The sequence below is a fragment of the Cavia porcellus genome, unplaced genomic scaffold (genome assembly GCF_034190915.1).
Source record: "Cavia porcellus strain 051 isolate PalLab524CR breed Dunkin Hartley unplaced genomic scaffold, mCavPor4.1 scaffold_9, whole genome shotgun sequence".
Taxonomy (NCBI): domain Eukaryota; kingdom Metazoa; phylum Chordata; class Mammalia; order Rodentia; family Caviidae; genus Cavia; species Cavia porcellus.
Window position 1 is genome coordinate 13519990 of NW_026947492.1, and position 22655 is coordinate 13542644.

Here is a 22655-nt window from a genome sequence, read left to right on the forward strand (position 1 = left end):
TTTTCTTATCTGCTCCAAATACATACACGACTTTGTGTTAGTCAAATGTAAAAACAACGGTAAGTACGTGTATTAAGGGAGTTACGCTGTCAAACTCACCACACACCTGTGCTCTTAAGTTTGCATAATCTGCTTAATCTTCCCTAAATTAATATGTGCTAGGAATATTCCCATTTTACAAATGAGAACATAAAAATGAGGTTCAGTAACTTGTCCAGGTCATACACTTAGTAAGTGGTAATAGTTTGAGTTATGAACTACTTGACCTAAGTAAACTTCAGAGAAACCATCAGACTGTACTCTGTCTACCCTCTGTTACTGAAATGGTGGTACTCTGATAACATGGCAAAAATTTAGGATTCTACATTTTGCTTAGTACTGGTTTGTGCTAAAATTCTGCTCATTTGGGAGATTTATTCATTGAGGCTATTTGGTTATAAGTGGGTGGATTTCTTGTCTTGATAACTGACAGATTTTTAGGTAGTGTTGCTGGAATTTGTTTTGCACAAAGAGTTTTTTAAAAATTTCCTTTAAAAGTTACTTTGCAAGATTATTGATGTAGTCGATGCTGCAATATTTTAAAATATTTTATAGTTCTTGTTCATTTTCTTGAGCCTGCATTAATACAACCTTGTACACATTTATAGTAAGGGCAAATATTCATTATTTGGGGACGTGTTATTTTGATAATTGTCAAGTACATAGAAATTTCAGTGAGATAATTATATTCGTGGCTCCTAAATTGATGCTGGAGGAATTTGTTTCGTAGAGGAAATCTGACAATGTTCTGAATTTGCTGTGATGATGTCCCAGGGCTGTTTGGGCTTCTAAGGGGACATCTTTTGAAGATGGTCGTCCTTTAGGTGCTCTTCACTCTACACCTGCCTGCAGGATCTGCGGCCACAGTGGGAACACCACTGCTTTCTTCTGTGTCCCCTTCCAGGTCCATCAGGTGTAGCACTCCCACGTTCTGCTCCCTTGCTTTGTCCCTAGCTGAGGCTTTCGGCCTGCCTACCGGCTCTAGTCCAGACCTGGTTGGCTTGGTTTGGAGTTTGCTCTTGGGTGTTGCCGCTCAGACTAGCACTTTTTCATCTTTGCCTAGATTTTCCGCTTGAAATAGAACGTATTTTGGGTTCCATACTCTTCACTCTTGGCTGGGAGGGAACATCAGCTTTGCACGTTATTTTGCAGACCTAACTCCTGTGAACATACCATCCTATAATTGAGTGTGTTGCAGTTACATATTCTGGTATTGCTCATTTTCTTAGAACACCGAGTGGTGTGCTGTCCTCTGAATACAAAGAGCGTGTGCCAAATCCACTGAGTTGTCTTCCAGTGGTGGTGGGCTCTGTGTCAGCTCCACATCCCTTTTGGGGCCAGTGGCTTGTATATTTAGCTAAAGAAGGGGTCTGTGCCAGCAGATCACCAGTGAGCAATAGTCAAAGGTGTCATCTGATCAACTGATTAGTTTACTGTGGGAGTTAAGCCATTTTACGGTTAATTAAGCTACTTGCCGAGTCTTTTTGGATATTTCATCACATAGATTTCTCTCAGTGATGTGCATATTTTGTCTGTTTAGTAATGCCACTTTTTTTTTTTAGCATCAAAGTGACATTGTGGCTAAATCGTTGTGGTTAAGAAAATTTATAAGTGACTTAAAACGTATGAGATGCCAACACATCCACAGCTGTGGAGTGTATTGTCACTGTTGTCAGCACTGATTATCATTAAGGAAGCCTGTTTTCCAACCTGTGGGTCAAGACAGCTTTGTTTTTGTGTTACTTATGAATTGTTACAAAATACATTATACATCCTCTGCCTGGCCTCCTGCAGATAAGAGGGACAGAAAAACCCTTTGGCCATTTTTGTTCACACACACGCACTTCTCTCAAAAGTGCAGAGTTGGATTCTTCAGACTGCATGTGACACTCACTTTGCCAAGTTGAACCAGAGGGAAGATGGAAAGTAGTGGGACAGATCAACATTAACCTGCGTTTCTGAGGATTTGTTGCATAATGGTGGCAAATGGGTTGTAAGTGTTCCACGTCAAGGACGTCAAAAAGGGGCAATTGGATTTTTATCTAGGCCCCCAGCATATCCTCTGAAGGAAAAGCTTTTGGGTGCTAAGGAGCAGAACCCTCAGGCTAGCTTACACGATTGAGCTATGCCAGGGAGCTAGTAGAGAGCCCAGGCCTGGGAGTTCTGGAGGAGTCTTATGTGAACTGCAATTGGGAACGGCAAAGCCATCCTTGTTCTGCCCGGGGCCCTGGTGAGATCTCTCCATAACTGCTGTGTCCTAACGTTCTTTAGACTGATGACAGCTGAGCACTCAAGTTTGCCTTAGTAGGCTCTGCCTTGTGCAAGCTTTTGGTTTTACTTGGCACCTGCGCTCTGTAACTCTTCTCCAGCTCCCTGGTTGTTTTCTTGATCTTCAGCAATCACATCCACGGGGGAGGAACATCCTGGTTTGGCTCCAGGGCAGTCTGATGGGGTGAGATACAGAGGGAGTCTGGGGAAAGCAGACCTGTGGAGGTTGGTTCTGCTGAGAGCCCTGAGCAAAGGCTCTCGGCACAGAAGGCGTGTTGGGCTGGCCACGTGCCCTTCCTAAGCTTCTCCAGGTGGTGTCTATAGCTGACACAATTGCTGCAGGTGTCCTTGTTCAGGGCTCCCCTGTGTTTTAACCTCCATGCTGTGGCTGGCTGTCTCCTCTCCAGGAAGCAACGCCTGCGTGCCCAGTCCATGCAGTCTTCTGTGCCTGCCCAAGGCCAACAACAGCAAAAGCTGCAGGTGTCCAGAGGGAGTGGCCAGCAGTGTCCTCCCTTCTGGGGACCTGCTGTGTGACTGCCCCCAGGGCTATCAGCTGAAGAACAATACCTGTGTCAAAGAAGGTGAGTCCTTTTTTTTGCTTTTGCCCTTGTTCTCTTTCCCTTTTCCCATTTTCTGTGGCATCATGGACCCTTCGTGATACTGGAAAAAGTCCACAAGATAGCCGGAGGATCCTGATTTGGGAGCTCCAGTGCTCATTCATAAGAGGCCCATGCTCAAAGTCATAGCTGTCCTTTGGGTTTAAGGTCAGCTGACACAGTCATCATCAGGTCCACCCTTGTTTTCTTCTGTGCCTTCCTCCCCGACCCATGCTTCACATCTAGGTTCCGTAGCTTCTGTTTCTTGTGACTTTTATGAGTTGGACCGCCTTACCTTGAAAACGTATGTCTTGACTCCATCAGAGTCCACTGCCATCACCCACCAGTTCCCTCTCTGCCGCCTCCGGCCTCCAAAGGGCTGAACTTCAGACCAGTGTTAAATAAAGGTCTGAAGGTCTTGGCTTCCAAGCCAGGACGATTAACCTTACTTTCTCTTTACCAGCAATTTGAATACGTGGGTTTAAAATCTTTTCCTCTGAGACACTGTTGCATTTTTTTGTTTTCTGTAGACTTCTCACTGTTACTACTTTCTCAGTGCTCAGCCTCATTTTTCCATCAGTATGCTGAGCCCCTAAAGGACCTGACTGATGGTCAGAATTCCTGCATTTCCTTAGGCTCCAGGTTGTATTTGCTTTGGAATCCTAACCTCACTTCTCATAGCCGCCTCTGAGGCCAGGGCCGGCAGGCACACAATGGAAGCCTTGTAGTTTGTCTTCCTTAAGAAATACAATGAAAACAGGATGGACCATCCTTCCTTAGAAATCTGGACATTACCTTAAAGCTGGAAAGAAACAGTCAACACTGAATTCCAAGAGAAGGACAAACAGCTCCCCCCATATGCCCCATTAGAATGGCACCGATTATCCAAACAGGGTGATCATGTAACCTTGGCCCAGTTTAGTAAACAATGCATTTTTCCTGTGTCAGTGCTTGTTTTAAAGAAGTAATAGGCCAGGAAAAAAACCTCTTGGTTGTCTTAGTGAACCACCTGGATATTTAAATAAATATGGATGCATATTGTATAATTATAGATGGATATTCCTAGGGGAACTGGTTCTAGAATTTCTTTGGATACCAAATTCCACAGATGCTCACATCCCTTATACAAAATGATATAGTATTTGCATGTAACCTACCCACATCTTCCCATGTATGTTAAATCATGTAGTTTCATACATGTTAAATGGTGCCTAGATTACTTACAATACCTAATACGGTGTAGATGGTATCATATTGGGTAGGGGTAATGACAAGAAAAAATAGTTTATGCATGTTTAATGGTGACACAGTTTTTTCCCTGGAATATTTTCACCCATGGTTGGTTAAATCTGTGGATGTGGAACCCCTGGATATGGTTATTGTGTCCCAGTCCTTTGTAGACATGGACCTTTACGGAGTTACCTGTGTGATATAATGCTGCTCCACTGTCCTTGCCTCCCAAGGGAGCCGCCTGCTGTCATCACTGTCCTGTTTCATCATTGTAATCGCTTCTTCTTTTAAAATTAACTTTATTGGTACATTATCGATATACGTAACGATCTCATTCACCATGGGGAACCGAACCTGTGTGTAATTTGACTTTCTTCTTCTCTGCCCCTGGCCATTGTGGCCGCACCACCCTGAGCATGCCCAGTCTTACTGGCGGCCACTTCTTAAGGCTGCTTGCAACCTGCTTTTTTGCTCCCACAAGATCAAGGAAGAAAGAAGCAGGGAGGTGTCTCCTTCCTTCCATGCCTGTGTCTCCCACTCAAGGCACAGCGTTATTTGAGGAAGGAAAATAGAAACTCAGAAAGTCCCGTGCTCCAGCAGGAAGCATAATACTGGTTTCATTTCCTCCCCACTCAGAGAACACCTGTCTTCGCAACCAGTATCGCTGCAGCAATGGGAACTGTATCAACAGCATTTGGTGGTGTGATTTCGACAACGACTGCGGGGACATGAGCGACGAGAGGAACTGCCGTGAGTCTTGTGGCTCGGCCATTTATCAGGACGCTAAGTCTTCCTTAGAATTCTGGTCAGCTCCTCCATCAGGGATGGGGCTCAGCCAACAGAGAAAGCGCAGTCCCACATGCACAGGTGTATTAGATACATAGAATCATCTATGCAACGCATGTGTTTAATCAGTGAGCTGACTACTCATTGCAAGAGACTTACCAATAAGTGTCCATCACGTGACTGAAACTGAGCTGACTGACAGTCTGGGTTTTGGTCCCATAGGAAAACTGGTGAATTGGAGTGGATTACCCAGTGACGTTTTTTGAGGTTGACGTTTTTTTTAAGTTGAATGATCGGCCTTTCCAGGATGGGCAACAAGTGTCACCTTGTGTGCTGCTCCAGTGAGGTGAAGTCAGCTCCCTGCCAAGCTTACACAAGGTTGTTCTAATCGATTGGTGATTCATAGTTTGGCCCGGAATCTTGGTAGGGGTCCTATATAAATGTCATCTTTGTAGTGAATAGTTTCTAAGGTCTAAGTAAAGTATAATATGACTGTGCTTAGCAGGATTTAAAGAAAGCAGAAAGAAAACTACTTAAGTGAATGATTACTGTATTGACTACAAATCTTAATACCTTTGACCTCATCAAGGAAACCCTTTGTCTTCTGTGGGTTGTATGCTCACCCAATGTGTGTTTATCGAGCACCTTCTGTTCTAAGCTCTGTCTGGTGATCAAGATGAAATCAGGGAGTTTACAGTCAGCTGGACAAGTTAAAAAAGTTAAGCAGTAGTTACAGCAAACAATAGTGCTGTGATAGGCAAGCACCATATGACGTAGGACACCCTAATCGACAGCCCTGAAGGATGGATGGGACACCACGCAGAGGTGAAGGGCAGAAAGACCTGAGCAGGGGTGTAGCTTATGTGAAGGGCAGAAGTCTGAGTTCCAGGACTTGTGTAGATTGCTGAGGATTGGGCCCAGTGGAGCAAGGGGAGAAATTGAATTGGTAGACAGAACCCAGATCTGCAGAACCCTTTTACACTTTATAGGAAGAGCAGTTGGCAACCATTGAATGAACATGATAAAATTTTACCTTTGGAAAGAAAAGCTGCTGGCAGAATGAATTGAATGGGAGAAACTGGTGCCTCTTACACTCAGGGAAAATTGTCTACTTGGTGGCAGGCGTGGAAGTCATATGCCTCTCCATTTCTGTCTTTTACAAAAAAAAAAAAAGAACTCTGATAAAGACACAGCCATCTCCAGCTCTCAGGGACACAGGAAGTTGTGATATTTGTGAAGCATTAGCCCAGCTCTTCAAAGACATTGATAAACATTATTAACAGCACGAATCAGCAATGGAATAGCATTTATTACAAATCAGGCTGGTAGAGTGGGAACCTTCTTGGAGTTCACACCTGTGAGAAAAACTGCCTGAACATATTTAGGCACAGTAGAAGCAGAGAGATACAAACTAGATATCCAGTGATTAGGAACACAAGATAACGTGTTATTTCCTCTCTGCCCCTGGGCTAAGTGTTTGCGCGATAGGCAAACTGGATCTCATTGCTTCCAGGTTGTGAAGCAAGCACTTCTGGCTTTATGCTGCCCTCTGTGAGGTCCTCCTTTTTCCTCACCTCAGGTCTGTGCCTGACCTCACAGCTTCTTATGACTTCAGCTCCTGCCCAGGGATGTAGCATGGAGCTGGCTTGGTTCTCCTAGTTTGGTGTTAGCGTCTACCGCCGGGTCACTTTTCTTGCAACCCTGCAACTTGCTTTCTCCTCTGCTCTCGCCTAGTTTCACTTGGCTTACAGCCCCACCCATTATGTGTGACAGAGGTGAGGAGATAAGCACTGTTTTGGGAACAAAGCTGAAGGGCATGGGCAAGGCTTCCCACAGTCTCCCTTTCCAGGAAGGTGTGTATGTATCTAGACACTGAGAGGCACCTGTGCCCACAGGCAGGCAGCGGGAGAGGGACGCTGCTGCCCACGCTGGAAGTTCAGCTGCCAGGGAAGAGCTGAGGAGGGCTGAGGGAGGCGGTGCAGGAGGGATGTTGTCAATCGATTTCCCTTCCTCTTAAACAAACTCCTCCATCCGGCTGGGTGGATGTCAGGCACCAGGGTTTTGACGTGAAATCCTCTGCAGCCTTGTCATTTCCCATTCATTCCCTGCCTCCCACCATGAGCTCAATTACAGAGAAGAAATGGAACCTCAAATAAGAGCTGCTGGGCTATCCAGTGGCAGAGCTGCCATTTGGTGTTTGATGGTGCAGCTCACCCCCACCTCCACCCGCACCCTGCTGTCTCCTGCATCAGTCCCTGTCTCAGCAGAACAGCCCTCCTCCCCATCTCTCTCCTGCAGGGTCTTGCCTTGAATCGTGAGGGTTTGTGCACAAGCTCGGCAAGCTTGTATTTAGCAGAGGGAGAAAATCCAATTCTGTGCTCATTGTGATCCCAGAAGGGCATGAAACGTGATAAGGAATAGAAGTGACATCTCTGTAGAGTCGTTATTTCTGTATATCTTATGCATGAGGCTGTGATCCCAAGCTTGTTCTCTTCCTATTTTTCATCACAATACTCTCCAGGTAGTTAATGTCTGCACTCTGTTCTAGAGGAATAAAGAAGACAGAGAGGGTCAGGTTAAATAAACGGTGGGTAGTAGAATACTCTCCAAATTTCATCTTTCTGACCATAATCCCACATTACCGTCACATTACCATACTCTTATTTTACTGTTGGGGAAATGGAGGCTCAGGGAGGTTCAAATTGATCACCCAAGAAAGCAGTGTAGACCAGATTTGATACCCAGGCTTGCCTGGCTGCAAACAGAACCCAGGTCTCTGCTACAGAATTCTACCTCTGCATTACCTTTCCTATCTATAGGTACAGTGAGGTGCCTCCTTATGTGGATGGAATTGGGTGTCCCCAGTAGTAGTTTGTGGCTATGGGTGCTTTAGTAATATGAAGACACCTGCATGGCGCAGGCCTGCGCTTCTGAAGGGGCAGTAGGAGGCAGTCTAGCCCCTCACTCTCTCTTCCAGCTAGATGAGTTTCTTTTCCAGGCTCTGAAGCTGTCCCTGGAAAGAGCTGCTCTTACCTCTCTTGGTTAATAATTTCTTCTTCTCAGGGAATTTATTTCTTCCATTAAGTCTAGGTCTAATTTCTGTTGTTACACTTAAAATCTGCTTCCTTGTATTTTTGTTGTTTTTGTGTTTTGAGACAAGATCTTGCCATGTAGCTCAGCCTTGGCCTTCAGCTCATTATGTAGTTGCAGACTGGCTTCAAACTCACAGGGACTCTCCTGGCCCAACCTCCTGTGTGCTGGGATACAGGCATGTGTCATGACATATGACTTCCTCCTATTTTTTAATTGGTTTTCCAGTAGAAAGTTTGTGTCTGAGGGGAATGAATTGTACCTAACAAGTATGTCATCTCTCTCTCCCATTTTAGCTACCACCATCTGTGATCTGGACACCCAGTTCCGGTGCCAGGAGTCTGGGACTTGTATCCCACTCTCCTATAAATGTGACCTCGAGGATGACTGTGGAGACAACAGTGATGAAAGTCACTGTGGTAAGGGCACATGGTATCCAGAAATCCACTCTGGGGGAAGGGGCAGGGCTGTTACCATGTTATACTAGTGAGTGGGGTGGGCAGGGAATGGAGATTTTTGATATGCATTTCAGTATTTATTTTCTTTAAGCTGCATGATCATCTCGGTCTACATGGCAGCATTCTAGAAATATCTGATCAGAGTTAAGGGGACACTGATCCAGAGTTAAGGGGATTCATGGTCAGAAAAGATAGAGCCTACACTCAGCTGCTATCGCTTGTTTTTTTCCTTGCTTGGCTTTTGTTTTATAATCTGGAAAGCAGAAACAGACCCTGCTTTGTCTTGCAGAGACGCTATTAGGGGGACATGTGATGGTGAGGAAGATTTCTGAATGGTTTCAGTGGGTGGTTAACAGGAATGCAGACTGGGGTGGGTGTGAAACAGGCTGCTTGGAGGCACAGATCTGTACCTTTGTGAACTGCTTGTTTTTTTAAGCTATCCACATTCGGTAAACTCTGTTAAAAGTCAGCAGACATACAAGCTTTGATCGAACACCTGTTTTCTGAATGGGAATGTAAAACTTTAGAACAGTGCCTGACAATGACAGGGAATGGTAAGTATTCTACAGTCCGGTCCTTTTAATCCCCACATGGAGTCAGTGAGGTCCATAGGAGTCAGGGGCGTATTTAGGGTGACACAGTAGTCTGGTTCAGAATGGAGGAGCAAGTGAGTGGGACCTGCGTCTCCTATTTCCTGCTCTCATCCTCTTTCTGATGCCCGCCATTGCTGTCAGTTTCATGAGCCCTTAGCAGGCTCTGGTTTTGTGCTTGCTGATCACTGAAGAAAACGCTGTGCAGTGTGCGTAGTACACCAGGTTGGAGGGACCAAGGCACAGAAAGGAAGTGAGAATGGAGGCCAGATGCTGCCCCGGTCATGGCGATGAGTCGGTGTGCCTGGCCAGGCCCTCTCTCCTGTCTGCGGGGTCAGATCCAGCCAGCTGTGCATATGCACATGGATAGGGCTTGCTTTGTTAGGAGCAGGTGTTTTGACTCACAGGGCCTGAAATAAAGCGAGCAGGGACTGCTCATAAATCACTTTAACACAAGGAAACGAGTGGAGCGCATTCAGGGCCACTTTCACATGGATGGTAACCCTGGTTTGGCTCTGGGAAGAATTTTTTTTCTTTGTGGTTCTATAATTCTCCTTCTTTGTGGGCTGTAAAACATGTGCTTGAGATTCTCAGGCATTTTCTCCCATGTTCCTGTCTCTGCCTCCGCTGTTCTCAGGAGGCTGAAGTGAGCCAAAGGTCTAGATTAGGGGGGAGGAAGCTCCACACGGCTTTGTGTTCCTGTCACCGAGCTCCCCCAGGGCACGTGGTCGGCATCTTCGTTATGCCCCATTCCTGCCAATTGGTCCCGAATCCATCCCCAGGTCCCACTTCGTCCCTTCTCTGATGCAAATCCTCTGCATGCCCCTAGAATCTCCATTGTAAGTGTCCACTTCACTACCTTCACTGTTAACCTGCTGCTTAGCTCCTCTTATTTCCTCCAACTGTGGAAAATTCCACTTGAAAGCTCCATGTCTCAGTCTTTTGGGGGCTGCTATTATGAAATAACGTAGAATGAGTAGTTTATTAGCAATGACATTTATTTTTCCTGTTTTTGGAGCTGAGAAGTCCAAGATCAGATCACCCCCAGATTCAGTGTCTGGTGAGGACCTTTCCCATTGACCTTCTCTATATCCTTACAGGAAAGGTAAACCCTTGTATCTCTTTAGTAAGGTTACCCATTCCATGCTTAATGATCTCAAAAAGGCTTCACCTCTTGAGGTAATTGCACATATAAATTTAAGAGAACATATTCAGACCATAGCTTCTGAGAACCATCTCCATGGAGCTAGGGAAGGATATTGTAGCATGTCTAATGTCAGGATACACTGGCTTTGAGACCGCCTTCCCCACTGACATCCAGAACATTGCCCTAAGATGTGTTTCCTCCTGCATGGAAGCTCAGCTCTCATCTTTCTTGCCATGAGCCGAGCCTCACCACATGATCGGCACACATGGACCTCTCATTACTAGAATGTGGTTTTCTCAAACCACATGCCATGTCTCTAGGAGTCTTGGGTTTCCTTGAAAATTTTCCTCTTTGATCTCCTGCATCACTGCTGCCAGCTCTGTTCCCATCTTAGCACAGAAGACGATGATATCTGTGGACTACACAGTATAAATCTGCAAGGCTGGTCTTGCCAGAGGCAGCCCACTGTGGGAGTCTAAGGATGTTAATAATCCATTTGCATTATGTTGGTGGAAATTACTCTAAGTGAACATATATCACTGGTTAAAGGTCTCCCTGGCCATATGTTTACAGGTAAAAAATGATAAACATTCCTAGTCAAAGTTCTCTTTATCTGAGTTATATACAGGTAATCCATGCCCTTGTCTCCAGCCCTACGAGCTTTGATACCAGACAGAATTCTGAGCAAGCCTTTATCTTCACACCAATATCTGTTGTCTCCCCTGCAGAAATGCACCAGTGCCGGAGCGACGAGTACAACTGCAGCTCTGGCATGTGCATCCGCTCGTCCTGGGTGTGCGACGGGGACAATGACTGCAGGGACTGGTCTGACGAAGCCAACTGTACCGGTCAGTACTTCCTAGCCTCAGTCACCAGTACTTACCTGTTCATGTGCAAGTTAGCATGCATCCTTACCTGGTCATAGAATCTGAAGTCTGAGGATCATCTTGGACTTTAGAGGCCAACTGATGAGTGATTCTCAGCGGGCTGGGATGAGACAAGGAGCTTGTGCCAGAATATAAATAAAGTCTCAGTAAGGAAAGTGCCGATAGAGCTAAACAGTGTGCGGAGTGATATAGTTGGTTTTATTCTGGTTCACTCATCTCAGTTCTTTGGGTCCAGCAATAAACAGTTCGCCCATCAGCCCCTGGTCTGGGGACCATCCTTGGAGTAGGGCTAAGCTAGATCATGTTTTTCAAATGGAGCATCTCAGGGTCTTCTAAACCAGTACAAGTAAATCATACTTGTGCTTATTTGACATAAAATTCCACTAACAATAAAAATTAGACACATAAATGTAAAGGGAATAACAGGTATAAGAAAAGGACACTGTTCTAATTCTTGCTATAGGATCACTCATAGTATTTTTATGAATCCATGAATGAATTAGTGGTGGCCACCTACATTGTGGTGTGGAGAGTAGGTACTACTTTGCCTCCCATGTACAGGATGGAGCCAACATGCATTCAGGTCGGTAGCCATGTACCTCACATGGGATGCTACGTGACATTACCACATTGCAGCCCCTGAGAAAGCTCCCTCATGTCCTTTCTGGTGTAGTCTCAATGTCTGTGCATCTGCTTCTGGAAAATGCTTTTGTGCACAAGTGTGGCCCATATAGTGGTTGAAGGAGGTGCTGTTAGCCCTGGAAACACACAGAAGCTGACTGGAAGCTTTGGGTTTAGATGGAAAATTAGCGAATGAATTAGAGGGATACACTTGAGCATTTTAGTTTGTGAGTTGCAGTGTGGTAGAACATCTTGTTTGCACAACCCTGTTAGCTAGTCTTGGTTTCAACAGCATGTGCTCGTCTTCCAGAATGAATTACTAACTTCGGTTCTGTGGGCGGGTTTCTCATGCACTCCCACTTTTATCTCTGGCTTTTTCCTGCCAGGGCTCACAGGGAAAATTTATAGTTAATGCCACTCAGCCGCAGCCTCGTTCCCATGGCTGTTTATCCAGGTGTTTTCAGGATGATTCTTCTCATATCAGGATGGTTAGAGACCTGATGTAAGTCCATTATAATGTGTGATGTGATATTTCACTTCCTCATGTATTAAATCAGTGATGTACAATGTCAAAAAAATAAGTCAGGGCTGACCTCCCTTTGCCCTGTTGTGCATACATGCTCTCTGTTTCACTTCCTCTTCTGCTATGCATGAGGGTCTGGGCAGTCTGGATTCCCTTCAACCTACCCTTCTCTGGTTTTGGGCATTGTGTTGGTTACTTTTCTTTCATTGCTGAGATGAAATACCTGCTGCCCAAAATAAAGGGAGGAAAAGTTTATTTAGCTGACGGTTTGTGGAGGTTTCAGTCCATACTCAGCTGGCTCCAAAGCAGAGTGGCACATGACAGAGGGGCAGTGGTTCATGGTGGCAGCAGATACCAAAAGCAACAAGAGAAAAGCCTATGAGAGAAGACTCTTTCTGTCCCTTGTATTGTATCTCAGCCACACCCACTTGGATGTAGCCACGCATATACATTTGATTTCTTTTAGCTACTAGTTTTAGTCATTATGTGTGTGTTCTTAATATTATTCTCCTCTCCTAGATATACAAGCTCTAGAATTCTTGCCTATGATTCCAACACTAAAATACTTACTAAAGTATTATGTATTTTAAAGCACTAAATATTTAGTATTTTAGCTTTATAATTTAAAAATCCTAAAATTAGTGTTCGAAGTACACAGCTCAGGGGTGAGTGCATATCTAGTGTGTATCAGCCCCTGGGTTCCCTCCCCAGAACCACTAAGCAACAAAAGTTTGCCATTTTTTTTCTTCTTAATAATCAAACTTACCTCTCTAGGGACACAACTATTTGCCAGGGATCTTTACTTCTTGTAGTCGGTGGCTTTTTCTGTTATTCTCACAGCACAAATCCAAGAGAAGTAAACTCAAGGTTTCATTAGTGTAACATGTCCTTAACATGTTTCTACTGTTAAAACCACCAGTGGTACATGCATGGGTGTACTACCTGATGGGACTGTCCCTTACCACCCCATAGGTGAATCACTCATGTACCACCAGTGGTTTGGAGCCATCCAGCAGTGAGATGTATGAATTTTGGCCCTGTTGTGAATGTGTTAGTGCTCAATCTTGAATTCAAATAGGCCTGAATTTCAAGATTGATAATAACTTTCTTTAATTACTCTATTTCTTTCTGGTTTCTTATGCCAATTGGAATTCTACTGTGAGATTATCCATTAAAATAACAAGTCTTCGCTCTCCACTTACCTTTATTTATTGCCATTGTTCTGGAGTTTCCCCTACCTCTATGTAGTTATTTTTATTTGTTTGGATTGTATCTTGTTTTCTTTTTAAGGTCAGACCACTTAAATTTCTCATTAATTCTGGGTTATAATATTTTATAATACAGGGATGGCTGTTGGCTACTTTCTCTGGTCTTCTTTTAAGCGATTGCTTTGAGTTATTTGTCTTTTATTTATGCCTCCTGTTTTTATGTTTGCTGTCTCTTTAGGGCTTTGTGCTAGAATCTAAGTTATTTCTTCCCACTTGCTTTCCAGTTTCACAGTTCTCTTTTCATCTAAATCTAATGTGCTGTTTGATATATCTGTTGAGATTTTTATTACCACGATTATAGTTTTTACATCTTGTTTATCTTTTTTCAGATGTACCTTTTCATTTTTTAACGTTTCTCTCTATGCTTTGTTTTGTCTTTTATATCATTAATTATTCAAATTGTGTTTATGTTCATTTTGTTGTTGTTGTTGTGTACTTCCTAATGGTCGAGTGTTTGTAAGAAATGAGACAGTCCTCCTCATTGCTTTTGGTCAGATGTTCTAGGAGGTCCTTGTAAGTCAGGGAAGATATAAATCAGAGAGTAAGTCTAGGATAATGACTTTTATCAGAAACTGATACTCTATCTCCTGGATTCTTTATTCTGTTAGTCCTGCTGTTCCCATATTTATGGTGAATCCACTTGTGCAGAAGATTCTTCTTTTCCTCCCCAAATTCTTGAATCTGGATTAAAATCAATCTCCTCTGTCTTTATAATTTTTTTGAAAAATTAAACATATGTTATTTACTAGGCACTGAAAATCAGAGCCTAATAAATTACTCACGTGATAGAAAATTCCAGAAAAAGAGAACCTCATATGCATTCTGGTCATGCCTGACCACTTGAGCGAAATTGTGCAAACCAATCAATGCTTCTGATCTCAGCTTCTGGGATTGTATCTGGAGATCTCAGATGTGCCTCCCAGAGTTGTCATTTGGAAACCCCACTAGCACTTTGCAATTGTTTTCAGTTGAAAATGAAATGCACAGCCTGAATAATAAGTAGATTAGTATGGCATCAGTTTAGGCGACTTTATATTTTATGAAAGTAAGCAAGGATATAGTGAAAAATTTTATTTTAAAGCTGCCAGACTTGTGACACCAATAAATCAAAAATATTTCCGGTGATGGCTCTTACTGGGGCAGAAACTCATGTAACATGCATGATTCATCTTATCACAGATAAACGTCTTTTTAAAATATACTTAATGAATGCTAAGTGCCAATGGTTGTAAATACTGAAACTTATTTCCATGCTACCAAACTCAGCCTTGGTGTTCCCATAGATGATAAGACACAGTTAATGGATTGCACTTAAGTGTTTCAAAAAGTCAGATGCTTTGTATTTCTAACCATCACAAAATAATAGCCTCAGAGTAAGCCAATTTTCCCAACCCTTGAGCAGTTTATTTCCAGTTATCGCAGTTGAATAGAAAATTGTAGTTGAACAACCCACTTTGGTTTGTTTTGCCTCCTCCTCTGATGAAGACACCTTGTTCTCACGGAAACTCACACAGAGCCTTGCTAGATTATCAGAGCCTCATCCCCACTCGGGTTCAGCGTCCGTGGCTTTGCTGCCCATCATTTCAGATACCTGTGACAACCATAGTCCAAACATTTTACACGGAAAGTTCCAGCAAAAAGTAACTCATAAGTTTTAAGTAACTTTTGTTATTCATGTTGTTATAATTGCTCTATTTCATTTTTTGTTATTGTTAATCTCTTATCGGGTATATGATTGAACTTCATTGGTGTGTCTACCCTGGAGAAACACCATATATGTATGTTTCACCAACAGCCAAAGTTTTAGGCATCCATACGACATCTCAGAATGTTTCCCTGTGGGTCAGAGGATTACTGTGGCTTATTTTATTTTGGTTGTAAACAAGGCCAGTTCTGGCCTTTCTTGAACAACAAATAGACACAAATAGAGGGCAAAGGGGAAATGGGATGCAAAAGGCACTTATAGTGTTCCTGGGTTTGAGGCGGATATTATACACTTGAATCTGGTGGGGTTTTTGTTTTGTTTGGTTTTGATACTGGGGATCGAACCCAGGGCCTTGTGCATGCAACACAAGAGCTCTGGCACTGAGCCACATCCCCAGCCCCTGAACACTGGTTTTTGACAGAGATTTTGCTATGTTTCTAAAGGACATCAGGTGACCTCAACCCATATATGGAAATGAGGTTCACTTGTAACTGATCCTTTGTTTTGCTCCTCTTCCCCCTCCTCCTCCTGGTCCTCATCCTCCTCTATTTGTGTACTGGTCCTTCTCCTCCTCCTCCTCCTCCTCCTCCTCCTCCTCCTCCTCCTCCTCCTCCTCCTCCTCCTCCTCCTCCCCTTCCAGCCGCTTCTGTTCTTCCTCTTCCTCTTCTCTTTCTACTAGTACTTCTCCTCCTCCTCTTTCCCTTTTTTAAAGTGATTGTGATGGACACTATTTATTACCGGTTGGAGGTTGTTCCTCTTGAGTGTCCAGGACACCAGGTTTTTCTAGGAGCTAAGGTCTGTTTTCTTTGAAGCTTTGAATGAACCTTAATGTTTTTTGTGGTCTGAATTTGAAATTGGGTCATTCTTTTTGTTTTTGAGTGTTGTAAATTCACAGACCTTCAGACCTTCTGAGATTGCGTAGATGTCAGTATAAGCAGAAAACTTTGAGCCTTCCTGAGAGTGGTTGGACCAGGTATAGAACTTTATCTCCAGAGCACACACCACCATTCCTTATTTCATAGCACTGGGTGAATAGGAGGACTTATATGAGAGGATAAAGTAGCAACGTGTTACAGAAGAAGTACAGGCTATGATATATAAGTGTGTTCATTTTCCCAAGCCTGTTTCTCATTTGTGGAAATGAGACCTCAGAGAGCTTGGTGAAGAGGGGTGAGTTTGGGCGTGGCATGCAGGCCTGGGTAGTAGCTCCTATGCTGCCGTGTAGCCCACAGCCTGGAATCCCTGCCTGTGGAGAGAGAGCAGCTTCTCCCCCATTTGCCTCAGGTGCCTGAGTCCTTGCAGGTGCGCCAGCAGTTCACACCGTAATCCCTTGGCACAGCCTCATCTCTGTCCACCCCTGATGGTTGATGGGGAGGAGAGGAGTGAAGTGTGACTGTCCCCCTTTTATCTTGGCAGCCATCTATCACACCTGTGAGGCCTCCAACTTCCAGTGCCGCAATGGGCACTGCATACCCCAGCGGTGGGCATGTGACGGCGACACAGACTGTCAGGATGGTTCTGATGAGGATCCTGTCAGCTGTGGTAAGTACTGAGCCTCGCTCACTCTGGAGCTCCCTCAGTGACTGCTCTCAGGATCAGCAGCAGCCGTGCTAGACAAGCCCAAGAGTCTGAGATGACACACCACAAAGCAGTATTCACAGTGCTGTTTGACGCCAACTATTCTTAAGGTTTTCTGTCCTTATCCCTTTGCCAAACCACCCAACATCTAATACGATCATGCTTATCATCTACATGTCTTTATATGGTCTACTTAAAAAAAACAACATGATTAGTACAAGTTTGCAGTGTATAATGGCCGTGTGCATTGCGGGAAGTTGGTTATATGTACATGTACGTAACACATCTTAAGTTGTTTCTATGTACCCCTATTTTCTATGGTTAGCATGTTTTATGGAAGTTTCATATTTAGTTTTTATTGCTACAACCTCTTAGTTGAGTCCTGCCTGGGCAGTTGAGTACTTTTAGTTTTATATTGTTGTGCTGGCACAGTTAATCATGTCCTTGGAAGTGAAAGCTTGTTTTTCTTTTGCAACATTTCCTGGAGCATTGTCTTAGTCACTTTCCTCATCACCGAGTCGTAGTACTCAACACTCCCAGCTTACAGGAGGAGGGGTTTATTTTGGCTCATGGTTCTAGTCCTTGCTGGGTTGACTATAAGGCAGAAACAACACAGTGGCAGAGAGGTGTAGCCAGGAAAGCTGCTCACATCATGGTGGCCAGGAAGCGGGAAAAAAAAGTCAGTACTAGGGAGGGAGACACCCTGCCAGGTCACACTCCCAGGGGCACACCTCCAACCAGGCTCCACCTCCCCACAGCAGGTCAGTGACTATGTCCCCCAAATCTGACCACTGTCCTGTCCTTTGACTAATTTCCTAGGAATGATGACTTTTTCTGGGATTAAAATGCATTTTCTTGCCTTCTATCTAAACCCCTTGGAGCTATCTGCCAAACAATGATTTTGCAAGGCTACAGCTGCCCTGTAGAGCTGATGTTTAATTCTAACGTTGAGCGGTGACAACTGCTCAGAAAAGAGGGTAAACTAGTGTGAGAGCTTCTGATTATTCATCTTGGTTCTAGCTTAATTTCCCCTGGAACTGGTTATGAAATCTCAGGCTTTTAAACAGTTTTTTAGGCAGGGTTTTTCCAAACAGGCTTTGTGTTAGAATTCCTGAAGAATTAAGGCTACAAGTGAGTCAAAGAGATTTAAAAATCTAGGATTTTATAATGGGAATTCATGTCCTCATTTCTTTCTATTCACTGAAACTTTTCTGTTTGGCCTAAAGATATACTTAATTTTTGAATATGTGATACATTTACTTGGTTCACACTAGCAGAAATGCAAAAACACTGCAGTAGAAATTGCTCTTCTGTCTGCCCCATTCTGACCCTATCCTTGTAACAAACCAGGCTTTAATATCTTTTCAGAATATTTTGCACATATACAGTCATGCAGTCCATAATGATATTTCTATCAGCGATACACTACATTTATGATGGTGATCCCATGAGATTGTAATGACACTGAAACTTTCCTATCACCCAGTAATACTGTAGCCTTTCTCAGAGTGCAGTGCTTTACACTCTGAGTGTTTGTAGTGGTAAATAACATACCACACTGCTATTTGTACAGCACATAAAATTACAAACATCATATGATAATTAATAATAAACAACTGTGTCACCAACGGACCTGTTTGTTATGCAATGGATTTTATCTCTGTTGCACAATGCACCCTTCTAATTGCTAGAAGAAAAGTTCACTATAATGACTGGAGCGTGCTCTGCTGCATTGCCCTGGCAGCAGCCTCATACATCTTGTGTTTACCACATCTGTGGAACATCCAGAGAGCATGTTGAGTGATCTGTCTATACCAGCTAGGTCTGTGTAAATATATTCTGATTTTCAAATGTCAAAAAAATCGACTGGTTTCTCAGAACATAGCTGTTGTGGCAATGTATTGCTATATAAACAAAATTTAAATATGCTCTGTATTCTTGTCCTATTTTATGCAAATAACCTTACACTGCATGTGGTTTTTTATCTTTCACATGACCAATGTCTGGTGGAAAAATTTCCATATTGCTCCTTTTTAATCTGGGTGTCGCTGCCTAACGTTCTAATGCACAGTCGTTTATTAAACAGTCCCGTCATGATGGACATGTAGCTGGGTTTTGATCTATTACAACTAGCAATGGAGTGTAACGCTTGTACTTAAAATTAAGGATAGACTTTTATCTTATATGCACATTATTTTTCAGTTGCGTAGGACACATTTCTACATTTGTAGTTGTTGGCTCCATCTTATATGCACATTATTTTTCAGTTGTGTAGGACACATTTCTACATTTGTAATTGTTGGCTCCAAGGATATATACATTTGTAATGTTGCTAATTATTGCCGACATCATAGGGTTAACAAACTTACACCCTGCCTTAAGGGATGTGTGAGTGCCTGCCTATTGCTTCATCATTTGTTGCTGTTGTTGGATTACATTTTAGAGAAGAAGTGCAATGGATTCCGCTGCCCCAACGGCACCTGTATCCCATCCAGCAAACACTGCGATGGCCTACGGGACTGCTCCGATGGCTCGGATGAACAGCACTGCGGTGAGTCCTCTCCTCTTACCAGGGTGAAAGAAGTGTATCAGCTGGGTCAAACCCAGTTGTTTCTCCAGTACCTCTATCCGGTGAGCTTTTGATCCTTGACTGTGGAGTGCTTGGCTAGGATCTAGGAACCGATCAGGCAGGGAGATAAGACTTGGGCAGAGGAGAGCAGGATGAGGGCTGGGGACTGGGATTAGTTTATGCTTGGGTGTTACTGTTTGGCTGCCGCGTACACCTCATTTATACTGAAGATGGTAATTTTTCAACTTTCATGTGACGTTCATATATGTTATGGAGAAAAGGTCAAGAAATAAGAACTGGAAGAGAAAATGTTTTGTTATGTTTGATTGTTGTCAGTGTTCCAAAGCTGGAGCATTAGGCACTGAAGAATTACAGCAAGTCGGCCATTTACTTTCAATTAGACAGTTGCTTCTCTTTGATTGGTTTCATGAGTGTTGCTGATTGTTACTTTAGAAAGCATTTACATGCCAGGTGACTGTTTCCATCCCCAGTTCTCTTTAGGGTACCTTGGGCTAGTGGTGCTCACCCTTGAGTATACAGTGAAATCACCTGCAGAGCCGGAGCCTGGGCATTAACCCAAACATTCTGAGTTGTTTAGCGTGACTTGGGCCTTGGGTTTTTGTTTGTTTGTTTCCATGTATTTCTCACGTGCAGGCCACAGTGAGAAATAATGTGTTAGGTAGGGGGTGGCAACCTGGCTGTGGACCAGATTCTGTTCTTTTACATGAAGTGGTATTGGAACACAGTAACCACTGTTTGCTGATGGATTGCCTGGGCTGATCACATGTCATAGCAATGAAACTGGGCAGCTACAGGAAGCTGTGTGTGTGCAAAGCCTAACATCTTTGCTCTCTGGCTGTGATAGTAAGGTTCTTCATAGAAAAAAAATAAAACAGACATTAAGAGAAAGAGACAGGCAGACAGACAGACAGACAGATGGACACATTTATTATAAGTTCTTGTTTCACATGGGGACAGGCAAATACTAAATTTGCAGAGGGAACTGGCAGGGTGGAAATTCATGGCCAGCTGAGGTCACAGGACAAATCTGTAGGCTCTTGGCCGGAAACCCAGGGGAGAAGCAGCTATAACTCACCCTTGAAGCCACGTGTCTGCTCTGTGCACCCGTGGTCTTTTCTCCCTGTTTACATACCTGCCATCCCTTCTCATGACCTCAGTCCTGTTGGATTAGGGCCCGACTCGGATGACTTCATTTAACCTAATGACATTTTTAAAAGGTTCTCCCTGCAAATGCAGTTACACTTGGGAGTTAGAACTTCACAGTAAGAATTCTGGGAAGAAGGGTAAGCAAAATTCAGTTTACAGTGCTGGTCTCATACAGAAGAGGTTTGCCAGTGCCTGTATTAAAGAGTCAGGGTCATACAGGGAGTTAGATCATGGGCTTTGATGCCGATTAGATCTGACTTTCCCTTTGGCTTCCCCTTCATGAGTTATTTATCCTTGGCACAATATTCAGTGCTGCTCACCCCTGTGTTTTTCATTTTGAAAGCAGAGATGATTAAATCTCTTATCATGTTGAAGGTTTAATGATGCTCTTTATAACAACACTTTAGTGCTGGCCTTGGCACAAAGCAAGAGCTCGATCAACAGTGGTTGTAACTGTTGTTTCCCAAGTGTACACTGGGACCAGTGTCATTTGCCGAGAAGTGGGGGAGCCCAGCTGGCCTCACGCCCTCATGGCCATTTCTTCCCCCGACTTCTCACAGAGCCCCTCTGCACACGCTTCATGGACTTCGTGTGTAAGAACCGCCAGCAGTGCCTGTTCCACTCCATGGTGTGTGACGGGATCATCCAGTGCCGGGATGGATCAGACGAGGACCCTGCGTTTGCTGGATGCTGTGAGTGGGCTGGCAGGGCGGTCATTCATAGGCATGAGTTTGAGCTGCCCTGGAACGCACTTCCAGCACATACAAGTTGCAACAGCACATCTGAGTTTGCCTTGTCTGAGTTACCTTCCTTAAGAAGGCTGCTTTTTAGCTGTTAGTGTTTGCATGAAGGGATGAGGTCCCTTCTAATGGATGACCATGGTCTTGGCTCAAGTGTCACCTTATCCAGAGGCCTTCCTGAGCACTATGTACCCAGTACCCAGTCTCAGTACTCCCCTACCTGTTCCTAAGGTCTGCACAGCACCTTCCCTTCATTTTTGTACTGTGTATTTATTTTACTCTCTACCTCTCCTGCTAGAATACGAGTCACCGAACAGGGGCTTTGTTTCATCCATTGACATGGCCCCAGTCCTCAAACAGTGCCCTGCTTATAACTTGGGCTACCATAGCAGAGTGCCACAGATTAAAAGACTTGCATAACAGAAGTATATTCTCTTGCGGTTCTAGAGACCAGAAGTCCAAGGTCAAGGTTGGCAGAGTTGCTTTCCTCTGAGACCTCTTTCTTGACCTGATAGATGGCCACGTTCTCCTTGCATCTCTGCATGGCCATTCCTCTCTACGTGCCTGTGTCTGGATTTATAAAAATACCAGTCATATTGGATTAGGGCCCACCCTCGTGCCCTCCTTTAAACTTTAATTAGCTCTTTAAAATTATGTCCAAAACAGTCACTTGTTTGAAGTACTGGGGATTAGGACTTCAACCTATAAATTTTGGAAGGATAAACTCAGTCTATAATAGTACTCATAAAGTTTTACAGAATGGATTAATTAACCAAAGGTGTTTTCTATTAAGATTGAGTTTGCTCTTCTGTCCTCTTTCCGAGGCAGCACTGTTGCCATGAGCTCTCCAGTGCAGAAGTAATCTGGACTGACAGATGTTTGTTCCTTATGCAGCCCAAGACCCCGAGTTCCACAGGGTGTGTGACGAATTTGGTTTCCAGTGTCAGAATGGAGTGTGCATCAGTCTGATTTGGAAATGTGATGGAATGGACGACTGTGGCGATTACTCTGATGAAGCCAACTGTGGTGAGTTCAGATCTGCCTCTGTGTGTCCTGGCCTTCGGGTGACAGTGGGACCTGAGGTTAAGGAGAAAAGGTTAGCTAGAAATCACCCTGCGGACTTCGTATTCTTCTTCCTTAGCATTGCCTGCTGCAGTTCTCAAATCCCCCGTGAAAGAACTGAGTGAAGCAGGAACCTCAGATCTTGTAGGTGCCAGGAAGGTTTTTATTTCATTTTCTGTCCTTTCTCCAGTTAGGAGGATGACGCTGTATCTAGAGAAGGTAGGCTAGGTGAGGACTCGGGCATGTTACAGAGTGTGCTTTTTCTTCCCCAAAGTTACAAATTACAACACAGCTGAGTTACCACCAGTACTTAGGTTATTCCTTCAGTGAA

General features: G+C 43.9%; 1 protein-coding gene across 1 annotated transcript in view; it reads left to right on the top strand.

The window, feature by feature from the left end:
- Window positions 1-22655, top strand: part of Sorl1 (sortilin related receptor 1) — a 149336-nt gene that overhangs the window by 92004 nt on the left and 34677 nt on the right. Inside the window, exons 22-29 of the mRNA XM_003472756.5 lie at window positions 2715-2888; window positions 4770-4883; window positions 8306-8428; window positions 10933-11052; window positions 16625-16750; window positions 19230-19337; window positions 21083-21214; window positions 22157-22288. Coding sequence (XP_003472804.1) covers window positions 2715-2888; window positions 4770-4883; window positions 8306-8428; window positions 10933-11052; window positions 16625-16750; window positions 19230-19337; window positions 21083-21214; window positions 22157-22288 — 1029 coding nt within the window. The remainder of the gene's footprint in view (window positions 1-2714; window positions 2889-4769; window positions 4884-8305; window positions 8429-10932; window positions 11053-16624; window positions 16751-19229; window positions 19338-21082; window positions 21215-22156; window positions 22289-22655) is intronic.